The sequence below is a fragment of the Mustela erminea genome, chromosome 7 (genome assembly GCF_009829155.1).
Source record: "Mustela erminea isolate mMusErm1 chromosome 7, mMusErm1.Pri, whole genome shotgun sequence".
NCBI classification, from domain to species: domain Eukaryota; kingdom Metazoa; phylum Chordata; class Mammalia; order Carnivora; family Mustelidae; genus Mustela; species Mustela erminea.
In genome coordinates, this window is record NC_045620.1 from 22,216,959 (window position 1) to 22,231,798 (window position 14,840).

The 14,840-nt window shown below is 51.4% G+C and overlaps 1 protein-coding gene and 2 long non-coding RNA genes across 7 annotated transcripts in view; 1 reads left to right on the forward strand and 2 right to left on the reverse strand.

Moving 5' to 3' along the window:
• The window catches only part of LOC116595005, a 90,564-nt gene extending 89,656 nt beyond the window's left edge, over window positions 1-908 (forward strand). The window contains exon 3 of the long non-coding RNA XR_004287511.1: window positions 29-908. This is a non-coding gene — a long non-coding RNA (uncharacterized LOC116595005). The remainder of the gene's footprint in view (window positions 1-28) is intronic.
• The window catches only part of DLGAP4 (DLG associated protein 4), a 141,247-nt gene that overhangs the window by 49,656 nt on the left and 76,751 nt on the right, over window positions 1-14,840 (reverse strand). The window contains exon 1 of one of the 5 annotated variants that reach the window (XM_032350756.1): window positions 908-1,109. The exons of the other annotated variants lie outside the window; for them this stretch is intronic. Coding sequence (XP_032206647.1) covers window positions 908-1,085 — 178 coding nt within the window. The 5' untranslated portion in view covers window positions 1,086-1,109. Of the gene's footprint in view, window positions 1-907; window positions 1,110-14,840 lie in introns of those variants that run through there. 5 annotated transcript variants of the gene reach the window in all.
• Window positions 1,354-4,279, reverse strand: LOC116595008. Its single transcript, XR_004287513.1, has 3 exons — window positions 4,269-4,279; window positions 3,812-3,815; window positions 1,354-1,595 (listed from the first exon to the last, which is right to left on the reverse strand). It is a non-coding gene; the product is annotated as an uncharacterized LOC116595008 (long non-coding RNA).

Here is a 14,840-nt window from a genome sequence, read left to right on the forward strand (position 1 = left end):
CTGTTTGCTTTCCTGCTTCTCCCTTTAGACCCTGAGGCCCCTGAAGACAGTGACTATGTGGTTTCCGTCCCTGTGATCCTGTTTCCAGCCCAGAAGACGCACCCAGGCAAAGGTCTGCTGACATTTAGGAGATACGACCCAGCTCCTGACTTTACCCCAGAAGAGGTATAGGCCTACAGGGCCTCCCCCCGGAAGAAGCCCGTGAAGATGCAGCAAGTAGCGAAGTGTCTGTAGGAACTGACTTGGCAAGCGGAAGACAGAGGCGCTGGGACAAGTCGTGACTACAGGCTTCTTCCTCACGCCCCCGGACCCATCCTTGATCAATTTTTTCCCAGCCACCCTGAAAGCCCAATATGGTGACATTTGGGGAGATCTCTTTGAAAGAACACCTACCCAAGTGAAGGTCACCAAACTCCCCACCCGCCCCGACAATGGTGCAGGGTATGAACTGGGTGATTAGCGGCTAACAGTCATAATTACCAGTGTTCAGTGTCTGCTCAGGAATCTGCAGTGGCCCAGTCACTGTCCGAGGTCCTTACACCTGCGTCTTACATTTGATCCCCTCAGGAGATGTTTTCACCATCTCCCCGCGTGCTGCTGAGGAAACGGGGGCTCAGAGAGGTTGAGGGACTTGCTCAGCGTCACACAGCAAGTCACGTTCTATCTGGTAAGTGAGCGCAGACCCTATAGGTTTCAATCTCCAGAACCCTACCTTCCCAGCAACCATTCTCACAAGTAGTAAAAACACGAGCTCACCGATGAATACCACCGCACACGCATTCCTTCAAGGCTTAGAAGCCACTGCAGAAAGACAAGTTTGGTCTCCTGCTGGTGGAGAGCACACTCCCACAAAGACCTCCAGGCCAAGCCAGCACCCCAGAGAGCACCTGAAGAAAGTGGACTTTACCTCGACAACTTCTACCCCTCTGGGAGCTGTTGTGCCTCGATGTTCTTGCAAGCATAGTCATCACACCTGCCCAGACTTTGGGCTGTCCTGCCCAAGGACCCTTTTCCGCTCTCACAAAGAGACCTGTGACATCACCTGCCCTTGAAACAGTCCCTTCCCCTCCCAGCACTGCCCCCATCTATGAAAGCTGGAGACTATGGTCAGGGTGGAGGTGGCACTGGTTGCCCGGGTGTGCTACTTCTGGGTGACTAGGAGGACATGCCTGTGTTAAGAAGGATCCTGGTGGGGCGCCTGGGTGGCTCAGTGGGTTAAAGCCTCTGCTTGCGGCTCAGGTCATGATCCCAGGGTTGTGGGATCCAACCCTGCATCAGGCTCTCTGCTCAGCAGGGAGCCTGCTTCCTCCTCTCTCTCTTTGCCTGCCTCCGTGCCTGCTTGTGATCTCTGTCAAATAAATAAATAAAATCTTAAAAAAAAAAAAAAAAAGAAAAGAAGGATCCTGGAGCTGTGTCAGGGCGCAGCGGGAGTGCGGTGACTGACTGCTGTGGTTTGCCATGGGCCTAGTTTGGGGAGTAACGGCGAAGTGCAAGGTTTGTGTGGTCCCTGGGTGAGACGATCACCACAGACGTGCTGTAGGACTCTATTCCCATGATGCAGAATCCCTGTCCTTGACTCCCCACCAAAACCTTCACTGCAGGCCCGCTAATAAGAGAGTTTCTTGGGCAATGTTTTAAACCCAGTAAGATGGGAAAGCAACTCTCTGTTTCAAGGTCTCCTGCCCATCAAAAGAATGACCGACGAGGAGCCTGCAGTAGCTGTAGCTTGTGAGCGAGGGTGGCTGGTTTCAGCGCAGGGTCAATGCCAACTGCCGAGTGGCCTCAGGCCAGTCACGCCACTTCTAAGTCTCTACTGCTTCTGTACCACGGGGATCAGAAGTTTCATTTCCCTTGCATTTAATCACAATCAAACACTGCGCTAGAATTCTCAAGACTGCCAAGGCAAGTTCACTATCTACACCTCACTGATTTGGGGATGTCCACGTGATAGGAGATATTGTCCCATTTCTCAGAGGAGGAAGACGAGGCTCAGAGAAGAGGAGGGACTTGGCCCAAATCCCACAGCAGGTAAGCAGCTAATTGAGGAACTGTGCCTGGGTCCTACGATTACTTCCCCAACCTCTTATTCTGCCTCCACAGGGGGGCTGTGGTCAGGCTCCACGCAGCCACCTTGGGCCTCTCAGGAGGTGATCAGTCTGTTAACTCTGCTGGAACGTGGTCACATGATGCTGTGAGTAGCAGTGTGCTTTAACTGGGAGAATTAATCCCCACCCAAAGACTTCATTGTTCAGAGATATCACATAACCCCCTTTTCAAATACATCCTTCTAAGACGGGCTTGTGAATGAGGCACCTGGAGGAGTTGAATCCAAGAGACAAAGTAGAATGGTGGTTGCCAAGGGCTTTGGGCAGGGGGGCGGGTGGGGGTGGGTAGTGCCAGAATGCGGAGCTACTGTTTAATAGGTGAAGAGTTTCAGTTTTGCAAGACGGAAAGAATTCTGGGGATGGAGGTGGGGCAACACGTGATGGTACTTTCTGCCACTGAACTGTACACTTCAAAACAGGTAAGACGGTAAACTGTTGTTCCGTGCATTTTATCCCAAATAGCTTAAGAATGGGGGGGGGGGGGCTAGTGAGGAGTCTACTAAGGGATTCCTTACAAATGAGCCCAATAATCAAACTGCTGTTTTACAACCCAAATCCAAAAGGTACAGAATAAAATATTTAAAACTACTATAAGCATGAATTCAAAAAATTTCTGCCTTGAGTTAAACATGTTTGTGAGCAGGGGCTGATCTAAAATCTGCCTGCAATCTCTTTTCTGACATTCAAGAAAGAGAAATCAGAAGACAAAATTCAAATAGAAAATAAGGAAGATCAGAGGTCCTTGATGACAGTCATGGATATACTGGTCTCAGAACCTTGGAAATGAGGTGGATGGGAGTGTGTGTGGAAATACAAAGCTTAAACTAAAAAAAGAAATAACTATAGAAAATGGAGGCGGGGGTCATTCTAATCTCATTGCCTGGACACAGTTATTAGTGTATCATTCTATACCAAAACTTTTTAAACTGTGATTTTAGAATTGCACCCTTGCTAAAAAGAAATAGAAGCTTCTGCTTTGGCCTCCCTACACAGTAGTGTGGCAGAAGAGAACAGTGAACCAAAACTTTAAATCTTGATTAAGCTGTGTGACTTTAGGCAAGTCACTCAACCTCCCTGTTCCATCATGTCTAAAAACAGCAATAGTAACTGCAACCTGCAACAAACTGCCAACAGAAGCAACAAAGCTTTGTGAACTGTGAGGCAGTGTGTGAGAGGACATGAGCAGTAAATAAAAAAAGCCTTTTCTTGATGACTTAGCACCAGGATGGAAACCAATCAGAAGGTAAGCATTTGGGAGTTCTGATGTTAATTTTTAAAACAAAAGCAAAATACCTCTTAACCCACTGACACCTCTGGCTCCTACAGGGCAAGAAGAGTTGTCTGCTTCAGAGCGAACAAGGTCGCTGAGATGACGAGGCCCTGACTGACCTTGCAGACCACTCGACAGAATGATACAACGGAACCTCTCTTTGTTTCTTCAATATGCTAAGCACTTACTTTTTATTTTACTTATTAGAGAGAGACCGCGCATGCGCACGCACAAGAGAGCAAGCACCGGCACAAGCAGGGGTGGGGGTGGGGGGCAGGGCAGAGGGAGAAGGAGCAGCAGACTCCCTGCTGAGCAGGAGCCCATTGTGGGGCTCAATCCCAGGACCCTGGGATCATGACCTCAGCCGAAGGCAGACATTTAATAACTGAGCCAAGCAGGCGCCCCTGCTAAACACTTTCCACCTAAGGGTCCTGACCCCCCTGCGGTTCCCACTCTGCCCCTGGCTGCCTCTTTCTCACTGGCCACCTCACCTTCCAGACATGCCGTCCCCATCCTCTCTGAATATGGCCCTCTCAGCATCTATTTGTTTCCTCTCGGGCTCTTGTCGCAAGCAGACAGTATCTTGTGTATTTGTCACCTGCTGGGATGGGGACTCCAAGCTGGATGGAAGCTCCTTGAGGAAAGCTACCAAGCGTGTCTTGTTCCCGCCCCTCCCTCGGCTCACCACCTGGCTCTCTGAGCACAGGAATGGCTGACCCTTTGGAAAGAGAGGTGATGGCTGTTTGCAGGTTGGAACCGGCTGGGATGAACCCAAACCCACCTCCCACCACGTTCCTGTGGGCTGCTTTGCGTGTCCCCTCTAAGGAAACCACCAGGGCAGCAGGAGCGGAGGAGGCGGCGGGCTTTCACGGGTGCTGTCAGAGGAGCCCCACTCCTCCTCCCCCACCCTGGCCCACAACTGCCCCCAGGCAGGCAGGAAGGCACCTCCAGATGGCTACCATACCCCCGTGCAGGGCAATACCATGTCATAAAGTGTAGGAAGACAGGGAAGGCAAGAAATTTCGAGGAGCGCCTGGAATTCACAGTCTATTCACAGTGCACTCAATAATGGGCCCCAGCAGGAAACTGGCCGCAGGACTGATGACCCTCCAGAGACAAGCTCTGGCATGAGAGCCCGAGGGACTCTAATGGCCCTTGGCAAGCATTCTGGCTTGATCTCGGCTCTCCTGGCCCCTGGGCAGCCAACCCTTGCCATCCTTGTCCCAACCACTTTCTCTTCCCTACCCCGGACACACCCATACCCCAGGCAGTGAGGGTGTCTTGCCTTTAAAATCTCTGTCCACCTGGATCCTACCCAGCTTCTGAGGTTTTGAAGGCCACCTCCTCTTGAAAGCCTGCCTTGATTCAGCCAGAGTCCCCATCAGAGCCCTGTACTTGGCAAACAATAACTTGATGTCCGTCCAAACACCCCATCCAGTCCACCTACAACTCTCCAGGCATGGGAGATGGACTGTCTTTAGCTATTTCAAGTCTTCGCTCTCCCCTGGGATATAACAGCAGCAGCTAACATTTTTTTCAGTGGTTCCTCTGTACCAGATACTGGGCTCAGTGCATTACACACACTTTTCTCTTGTCCGCACACTGAAACTAATGTCAGTAATATTATCTCTATTTTGCAAGCAGAGAAACCGAGGCCTGGAGAGGTTAAAGAACTTGCTCAAGGTCTCACAGCTCTAGGTGGTGGCGCAGGACCTAAACTCCAGCAACACGACATCAGAGCTAAGCTCCTGACCACGGGTCTATGAGACCTCTGGGGTGTGGGCTCCTCCCCTCTGGCCTGGCTCAGCCTTCCAGCTGGGCCTTATCCCTGCCCGCTTTCTGCCTTCCATAGAGGCGGCACAGCCAGGGGTGGATCGTCAGTGCAGTCCTTCACTGAGGGCCGCCTGGTCCATCACCCAACCTGGGCATAGCGTGGGCCCTCAGGGAGCAGCCCTGAACCAAAATGGCTGTGTCTGGGGATCTTGTGATTATGTAGACAAGAGAACACAGAAACTGTATTTGTTGAAACAACAAAATTGATACTGTATCTGCTTTGGCAAGGCTGAGAATTTTCTTAGAAAAAGCACAGAGAAATAGGAGCTCAAGACCTCATCGAGTTAGATAACAGCTAATCTTCGACATACACAGACCAACCAAATCAGGTGTGAAGCACTCGCTAGCTTCCAAGGCACCAAAACTGTCTGAACTGAGCAGCAGAGCTGGAAAGAACTCCTCCTGCCAAGAAACCAACAGGGAATCCGAAGCCCAGAGCTGGAGAGCCTGAGGTTACCTAAAACTCAGGAAGAAGCCATGCCTCCTGCTCCCCCAACCCCTGTCCTCTCCAAGTTTTGGGGACTGGGACTGGAACCAAGGTTGCCTGGGTTGCCTGGGTCTTTATGAAACCGCCAGGAGTTGAGGTAAGTGCCCACCCCACAGTGACCGAAAGTTTAAAAGTCTTCACAGTGGGGACAGGGCCCTAGCTCTTACCTTCAGGGAGTGGAACTGTTCTGTGAAAGCTGGTTTTGGGAAGCCAGGATTTCTTCCCCAGGCCAGCACAGGCCCAGCTCAGCCCTGCCCCGGAAGGACGGGAGTTTAAAAGGCTCCTCACCTGTGGCCACACCCGGGTAAGGCTGACTTTCACCAGGGAACCCGTCCGACTGGCCGTCTCCCAGACAGAGGCAGGCCAAAACGCCACCGCCTGTCTGTAGCCTGGCGCCTATCCCGAGGGCCCTACTAGTTCCTGCCCCTGCCCGGGCTTCAGAGCAAGAGGGAGAAGAGGCCTCCCTCCTCCAGGGAGGCCAGATCGGCCTGGGTACCCCAGGGCCAATCCCAGCCTGGGCTGGGTCTGAAGCAGCTGCTTCCGGCTTTGCCTTTCTCTTTCACTTTGGTTTTTAACCCCAAAGTGAAACTAAAGACTGGGACGATGTGGGAAAGATGGGGAGAGGTAAGGCCTAGGAGGGCTGAACCCCCGGCTTCTAATTCCAGTAATAAGGCTGCCCACTCACCTAGGAGGAGGCCCTCAACTCCAGGCCTTAGTTTACCCATTGATAAAATGGGAGGGAGGAACTAGGCTCGTGATTTTAAACTAGTCAATTTGAACTGGAAAAATTACAGAACTTCTCCTTCCTCATCCCTATCATCGCTGAAGGCTGAAAGGGAGCTACAGAAATGCCCCGTGGGGGACACTAAAGGACCTTCCTGTTGGCCTGGAAGAGTCAAAACTGGCCTCGGGGGGCTCCTGGGTGGCTCAGTGGGTTAAAGCCTCTGCCTTCGGCTCAGGTCATGATCCCAGGGTCCTGGGATCGAGCCCCGCATCGGGCTCTCTGCTCGGCAGGGAGCCTGCTTCCTCCCCTCTCTCTCTGCCTCTGCCTACTTGTGATCTCTATCTATCAGATAGGTGGAATCTTTAAGAACAAAACAAAACAAAATAACTGGCCTCCGTGTAGGGACCCTCCTTGCCTACCTCTTCCTGACCTGTCGTCTGATCACCTTCATCCTAAGTGGGCCCTGGAGAGTTCCAACATGCCAGGGCAGAGCAAATGCATCCTAGGCATGAGTCTGCCTGTCCTGGCATGGCAAGTGGAGCCATCCACCAACAGCTGCCCCCCAAACTCCTAATCTGACGGCAGCCCAGGCCATCTGCTAAGACCGACGGCAGCCCACCCAGGACTGGAACAAACATCAGACTCCGCAACTCCAGGATGCCCGGCACAGTGTCGAGCTAAGACCACTATAATCTATTTTATGGGGGTTCTCCACTGGCTGGCTTACCACATCTTGCCCCTAGCCTGAGGACATTAGAAAGGCATGGATGAACCTCCCCACTTTTCAGATGAAAAAAACAAACAAACTGAGGCTCAGAGAAGGCCAGGGACACAATGGCCCAGCCTACATGGGATTCAGGAGCTCAGTAAGTATTTGCTGAATGAATGAGTTTGCTGGCCCAGCAGCTGCCAAGCAGGTGCAGCCCAAGCCAGAGGGAGGATGCAGTGTGGGCGGGGAAGGGGGGGGTGGGGGGAATATGCTTCTCCCTGGAGACCAAGTCATCAACAAGTCCCCAGGTACCTGTAACAGAGTCCCCTTCAGCCCATTTCTTCCCTTCATTCCTCAATTCCTCTCACCTGCACCTTACTCTGGAAATACCTCATTGGCTGAGGACTGCTGAGGGACACTGGCCAACCCCCTTCCCTTGTCTGGGCTGAAATAGAATAGTCCGTTCTTAACTAAGGAAATGAACTTGAATCTAGGGAAGGCAGGGTACTTTTTAAAAAAGACCCATTTTCAGGATGCAAAAGAAGGCGATTCAAAATATTTCACAAAATGTTAGGTGCACAGACTCTTTGTGACGATTTCATGCAGGTCACCCACGTACACATATGTGGGGAAGGGTGCACGCTACAGCACTGCTCACAGCTGTGAGACCGGAAACAAAGGAAATGCCCTCCAGCAGAGGACAAGCAGACACCATCCGTCGGCGCAGCTGTCACACAGTCATGGAAAAGGGGGCCATGGACCTGTGCATCCACAGCAGAGAAAGACTTGCATAAAGACGACAAAGTAGGGATGCCTGGGTGGCTCAGTGGGTTAAGCCTCTGCCTTCGGCTCAGGTCATGATATGAGGGGGATCGAGCCCCGCATCGGGCTCTCTGCTCAGCGGGGAGCCTGCTCCCCCCACCCCCCACCCCGTCTGCCTCTCTGCCTACTTGTGATCTGTCTGTCAAATAAATAAATAAAATCTTAAAAAAAAAAAAAAGATAAAGTACAGAACAATAGGCTGCAGGGACAGAATATGCCACTGTTTGTGCAATAAAAAAGGATGTTATTGACACAGTTGCCCGCATATGAAGAGCATTTCTGGAAGGACACATCAAGATTGTTCACACTGATTTTCTAGGAATGGAAGGTGGGAGAGATATTTTCCACTGGGCACTTTTTTCTACAGAGTTTGAAGTGTTTAAACAGATAAATGTGTTGCTTTTTCAATAAAAACATAATTCCTATACACAAAAATAACTCCAGTAAAATGCTTACCTACAGAAATCTCTCTCTATGGCTCAGAGATCAAAGTCCCTGGGGGAAGGGCCCAGGCATCTGGATTTTGAAGTCTCCTCAAAGGCTGCCGCTCTCACCTTCTAGAACAGGTGGCCAACCTCTGAGAGCAGGCGGAGGCAGCCTGGACACTACAGGGCTCCGGGCAGGGGGGGAATGTCAAGGAAGACTCAGGAAAAACTTGGCCTTAAGGTATAGAAGAGGCCCTGAAGAGAGCTCTGAATGTGGAACAGGTTCAGCTGAGAGTTCCTACAGGGAACAGTGGGGAAACGATGCCAGACCGGTAAGACAGGGGCAGAGGCAGGATTGTTTCTTTCAGTAGGAGATGTTGGCAAGTCCCTACCTCTCTTACACTTGGTTCCCACTCATGGGACCTGAGGGGGCTGGGCCAGAAATCCTAGGATCTGCCTTTATTTCATCTCATTTAATATTAAAGGAGGCAACGGAGGGCCCCCAGCTCAGCACATGGCCACAGGGCTCCACACCTGTGTAAACTGTAATCAAATATTTGGAGGACAGAGAAAATTCAGGCCAGGATCTTAGGCACAGCAGCCTTCAGGCGACTTTCCCCGCCATCCTTCCGACCCCTCCAAAGAGGAGGAGCAGATGGCCTTCTGCTGAGATGCCCTTCCTCACCTTCTTCTTAATAATTAAGTCATTACTGAAGGCCTCTTTTGTCACTTCTGAAGTTCAGTTTGCAGAGACTGTCGCCTTGGCTAGCTTTACCACGATGCTCTAGGCTGAGGGCTCAAACTACAGGGGTCTGCAGAGGAAAGGGCCCAGCGTGCAGGTCAGGAGTGCCGGGGGAGGTCCTGACTAGGCCTCACGGATGCTGTGAACACTGGGGTGAGTGACCCCGTCTCTAGCCTGCTCTGCTTGCCACTGCAACGCCAGCTCACTGCCTGGTCCTCAGCAGGCGCTTCAGTATTTGCGGAATAAACAAGCAGCTCAGCCCGTGAATACCAGCGTGATCTTGGTCAAGTCATTTTCTGCAAAACAAGGAGGACAAGTGTAGTAATGACCTCCCAGGGTTGTAGAAGATCTACCAGGATAAGGTGGATGAAAGTGCTTTGCAAATCAAAAACAGGCTAAACAAACAGTAAGGATTCAGAACGAAGATGCTGAAAGTAAGATAGAAAAAGGAATATATGTGCGAAGGGTCAAATTTCTGAGAAAGTACGGGCCAAACAGTAAAAAATTACTCAAATGAATGATTACACTTGAAAGGAACAGTCCAGGCCACTCTACTCCACTGTTTCAATGTCTGAATAGTATTTTCTCAGGCTGTGTCTGTTTGAAAGGAGCACAAAAATCCCTCATTCAAAGCTCGGTCTAGATTTTGGTATGAAAAAGAGGGCTGCAGTTACAATCCGATCTTGCCTACGGTTGGCCTCTGCCCAAGTAGACTGGCATATGGATCCTGGGGGTGTTTACTGGAGGCAAAGGAGGGGCAGGGAGGGGAGCAGAGTTCAGAGGCTGCGCCTGCCATGTGGTGGCTCTGCCTCATGACCCAAGGCCCAGCTCAGGGGGACACGCAGAGGAGAATGACTGGCCAAGCCATCCATTTCCTACCTGCACACTGGGACCAACCCTTGCGGCCTCCCACGGAAGCCACTTAGTAAGGACCCGTTCCCTTCCCCTTCTCTCTGCCCAGGAGGTACCCCTGGCTGCAGCCCGGGAAATGGGAACTGGGCTCCATCACCTGACTCTCCAATGCCAAGAGCAACCTGGGACAAGTCCCTTCCTGCCTTTGTGGGTGGTGGATTCCTCTGGCTGGGCAAAGGAACACCCTCTCTGGTGGCGGCTGGCTGAGAATCCCAATAGACCTAGTCACAGATGTGCCCCTTGTTGGACTAGATACGTATGAGGTCTGACTCTGAAGGCTGCTCACAGCCTGGCGAGGAGACTGAAGATGTGAAGGCCCCTTGCTTCCCTGACTCTCCTACCTTAAAGAAAGTCTAAATGGGCACCCAGTCCCAATTCTCCAGATCTTTAGAAAGTAAAGGCTTATAGGCTTTAGGGGAGGTATTTGTGTGTCCCCATTTCAAGGGGCAAGAAGGCTCAGATTATTCCTGGGACCCTAATAATAAGAGTTTCCTTTCCGAAAACCAGAGCTGAACTGTGGGAAGAGTCAGGATTTGCAGAGAGTCAGCCCTGGGTCTGAGCCACATTTTCCTTATCTGTAAAAGGGTACACTTGCCTCTGGCTTGGTGTAAGGGTTTCCGACAGCATCCACAGAGGCCCTGGCAGAGAGCCTGGCATAGAGCAGGTGTACAAGCAATTTGCTTAGACTATTATTTCCTCCCCCAAAGCAGCAACACCCAACATCTTTCCCTCTGGCCCCCAAGTCCCTGAATGGGCTCTCTGAGGGGCACAGCACCCTCTGCGACCCCAACTGTCTTTTCCTGGCTCCACCCCACACCTAATGCTCTTCTTTTACCTGGATGCTTGGGAGGCTTCCTCCCTGTCACCATTTTTATTCATCCCAATTCACCCAGCCTGATTTACCTTCTTGAAAAGAAAATTCTCCACTTGGGCTACCCCTGCTCTAAAACGGTCCATGACTCCCCAAAGCCTCTGCTTCTCCGCTGATGTTCAATGCTGCCTACAACTTCCTGGCCCCTCCCAGATTTTTCATCCAGAGTCCTGATGCATCAGCAAAATCAATCCACTCACTGTTTCCCTAAATACATGCTTACCTTCCAGCCTCCACACCCCTGCCTTTGCACAAACCATTCCCTAGAATGTCAGCCCCACCCTCTGTCTCTGCAAATCCAGCCCCCCTCAAGAGGGCTCTTGTTTCCTCTGGCACACACTCACTTCTTCCTTCTCAAACAATGCTTTTCCTCAGCAGACACTTAATTACAGACTGTCACACAGTCTCTCATAATTGTAGGCCTTGTCTCCCTTGTCAGACCATAAGTTCCCAGGAGCAGAGGCCCTGTCTGTTCTTTCCCATCCTCTCAGAGCCTGGCCCAGGGCTGGGAGGGAAAGCGCTTTCCAAGCCCATCTGGCTCCAGGCTGAGCCAATCCTAGCTCCAGACACTCAGGACCACTTCTCCTGCTCTTGCCCCATGAGAAAACTTCCCAGAACCAAACCTCAGTGTTCCCCCTCTCCACTGGCCAACCCAGGCCCATGATACAGAGAAATGGAGACCGAGGTGGGCAGACAGGGCTATGGTTCTTGCCCAGCCCTGGCATGGCCTCGGTTTGGGATCCTAGGCATGTCCCTGTCCTTCCCCTTACCTAGGCCTGTTTCCTCACTGTGAAACAAGAAACATTAATCTTTTAGCTGTAGAAAATACAGATATTATTTGTTTTTAAGGTAGCCTTCCTTCCCAGGAGTGGATGGGGGAGGAACCGGCTGATTCCAGTACAACCTGAGGGAGAGGAAGCAGCCACAGCCAGGACTGGGAAACCTGGGAATCTGAGAGGCACTCAGCCTGCACGCATCATCAACCTCATTAAATTCCTGTTGACGACTGGATTGCATTCCTGCCCAGGTGTTCAATTCCACAGCCCTCACCCTGGCCAGGTCCGACAGTGTCTGCTGCCAGGGTTGAGCAAGGGAAGGGCACCTTGCTTCTGGAAACAACCAACCCTGCCCAAAACAAAGATGAGGAGGAGCCAATTTCCTCATCTGTAAAATGGGGGAAAATACCGGTATCTGCGTCATGGGATTGCTACAGTAACACAGTCAGATCATGCTATAAACCACCCAGCACAGTCCCTGACACGTGGTAAATGGAAGCAGAGCACAAAGATTTCCATTTCTTGAGGGGCCTTTACTACATGAGTACTCGCCCTCCTGGCAACCTGGGAGGAAGGGATTTCCGTCCCAACAGGACAAAAGAAAACAGAGGTGCAGAAAGTTGATCAATCCTAGGTCACACAGTGGGGACGAGCCAAGCTGTGATATAAACCCAGGAAAACTCTCAGTTCAGCTTTTCCCAGGGTGCACCCCACAGGATCTCCGCATCAGACTCCTCCAGAGGGCTGGACTTATAAAGTTGATTCCTGCCCCTGGACCTGCCGAAGGAGACTCTCCGGGGATGGAGCCTGGGAACCTAAGCTTTATAAAGATAAGCAACCTGAGTTTTTTATACATATTAGGAAACTGAGGCACCAAGAGGGGAAGTGACCACTTTTCAGCAAGTGTGGACCTGGGGCAGAATTCACAGTCTGTTTGACTCAGAGAGAGCGAGAGCAGCAATCAGAGACTTCCGGAGGAGGTGGTGGCATTTGACAATGTGGGCCTGGAGGGGTAGAGAAAGTACCACAGGGGGAGGGTACAGCACAAATAAAGGCTGGGAGCTCGAAAGGCCAGGCAACAGCTGTTCAATGTTGCTCATGCTTCCCGCACCCTGGGGAGCCACCACTGCAGCCTCTCCCTAAGAGCCCAGGGAGAGCCATTCTAGAACCAATCTGAGTTTCAGAGAGGAAAGCCTGCCATGCTGCTGTCCTACAACCAGCAGGTCTCCGGCCCTCTGGGTGTGTCTGGCTGCTGCTCAGGATGAGAAAGCCAGGGAAGGTGGTGACTCAGTCCACGCCCGGCCTCAAGCTAGTCCCGTTGAAGTTTAGGATGAGCTCAGAGGCTGAGGAAATGTCAAGCAAACCCTCCCCTGCAGAATAGATGCCAGACCCAGAGAAGGAGGCCTGAGGGGCAGGCTACCAGACAGAAGCAATACATCTGGAGCAAAGCTGTGGGCTGTGGGAGAAGAAGCCAAGAGGTCTAGGCTCTAGCCCACCCCGACACTGGCATGCTATGGGACCCTGAACAGGTCCTTGGGCCTCTCTGGGCCCCCTACTCTCCATTCACCTGTGAAGCAGAGAGAACACCAGTGGTTTCTGATTTCCTCCCAGGACTGTTCTAAGGAACAATGGCCAGGAAAGCGCCTGACAGACTACACAATGGCTCACAGAGCAAGTGGGGGAGATTAGAGGATTACTCTTAGTGTTTACTAGAACAAGTCAGGTGCTTTCCTTGTTACCTGAACCTCCCCCAGGTGGTCACTGGAGGGGGGAAGGTGGGGAGAAGCTGGGTCTACCTTGTTCCCACAGAGAAAAAGGTGATCCAGATATCCCTGGGAGATGAATTTATTAAGTGCCTACTGTGTACTCAGCATTTTTAAAATATATAATCTCACTTAATCCTCAGCACAATCCTGTAGTGTAAATATGATTATCTTGAGTACAGATGAGGAAACTTGAAGCCCAAAGTAACTTGCCCAAGATCACACATGGAATGAATGATGGAGACCAGTTGACACCAGCTGTTTATGGCTCTCAGTCCCACATTAATTCTACTACCTGTAATAGTTTATCTTAGAGGTAGAACATGCCTGGTATAGAGGTCCAACTTCAGTACTGCCTCCCCCTGGAAGCTTTTCTGAACCCTCTGCCCACACAGGATTTCTCTCCCTCCTCTGAAACCCCACAGCACATGATCAGCGCACACCCTGCAGCATTCAAAACATTCTCCCTCTCGTTCTGCGATCAAGCACACCTTCAACAGGTAAGATGAGATGTAGGTACAAATAGGTGGCCTCCGAGTTACCTTAGAATCCTGAAATGTCAGAGCTGGAAGCACCTACGAGACCACGCTATCCGGCTCCTTCATTTTGCAGAAAGAATAATAGAGAGGGGGACACTTGTCTGAAGTCACACTGCGTCTTAGCATAGCCAGGAATAGAACCCTGGCATTCTGTCTCACAGAATTTCTTTAGGGATTCTATGATTTCAGAACCAGTTTTATAACAAAGATTCTTATTCCCATTTTACAGATAGGGAAGCTGAAGCCCAAGAGAAAGTAGCCTCCCTGAAAGTGGGTATGATGTGGGGCCCAGAATCCCAGCCCCCTACTTCCAGGCCAAGGACCAAGCCCTTCTTCCTCCCTATTGCACGTGGTCCGAGTAGTGTGTCCAGCACAGGACCCACAGTAAGAGGTCAATGGATGTTGGAAATTGTCATTATATACCAGCGGGGAAGTGACACCAGCCTGACTGTGACTTCCTTAGAGGCAGTGCCATGGAATAGGACCAGGAGTCCCCGGCCTCTCTGGGCCTCAACCATAAGGCAAGGGTGCTACAACAGCTGACCTCCTGCTTCAGCTCTAGGACATCCTAGGCTCCTTGACAGCAGACACCTCCCCCCACCCCCATCTGTGGAGCCTCTCTGAGCTGGGGTCTTTGTCCCCCACCCTACAGGGAAGCAGGAAAAGCAGGCAAGGTTCACAACCACAAACTGACCGACCTCATTCCCAAGTGCCTCTGGCCACGCAGGACCCACCCTCAAACAATGGGATGGAACATGGAAAATCCACCTTTCTCCCAGAGCAGACATCCAGCTATGCACACCTGCCTATCTTTACAAACTGACAAAGAGCAACCAGGAATCAGGTTATAAATAAGGGACCG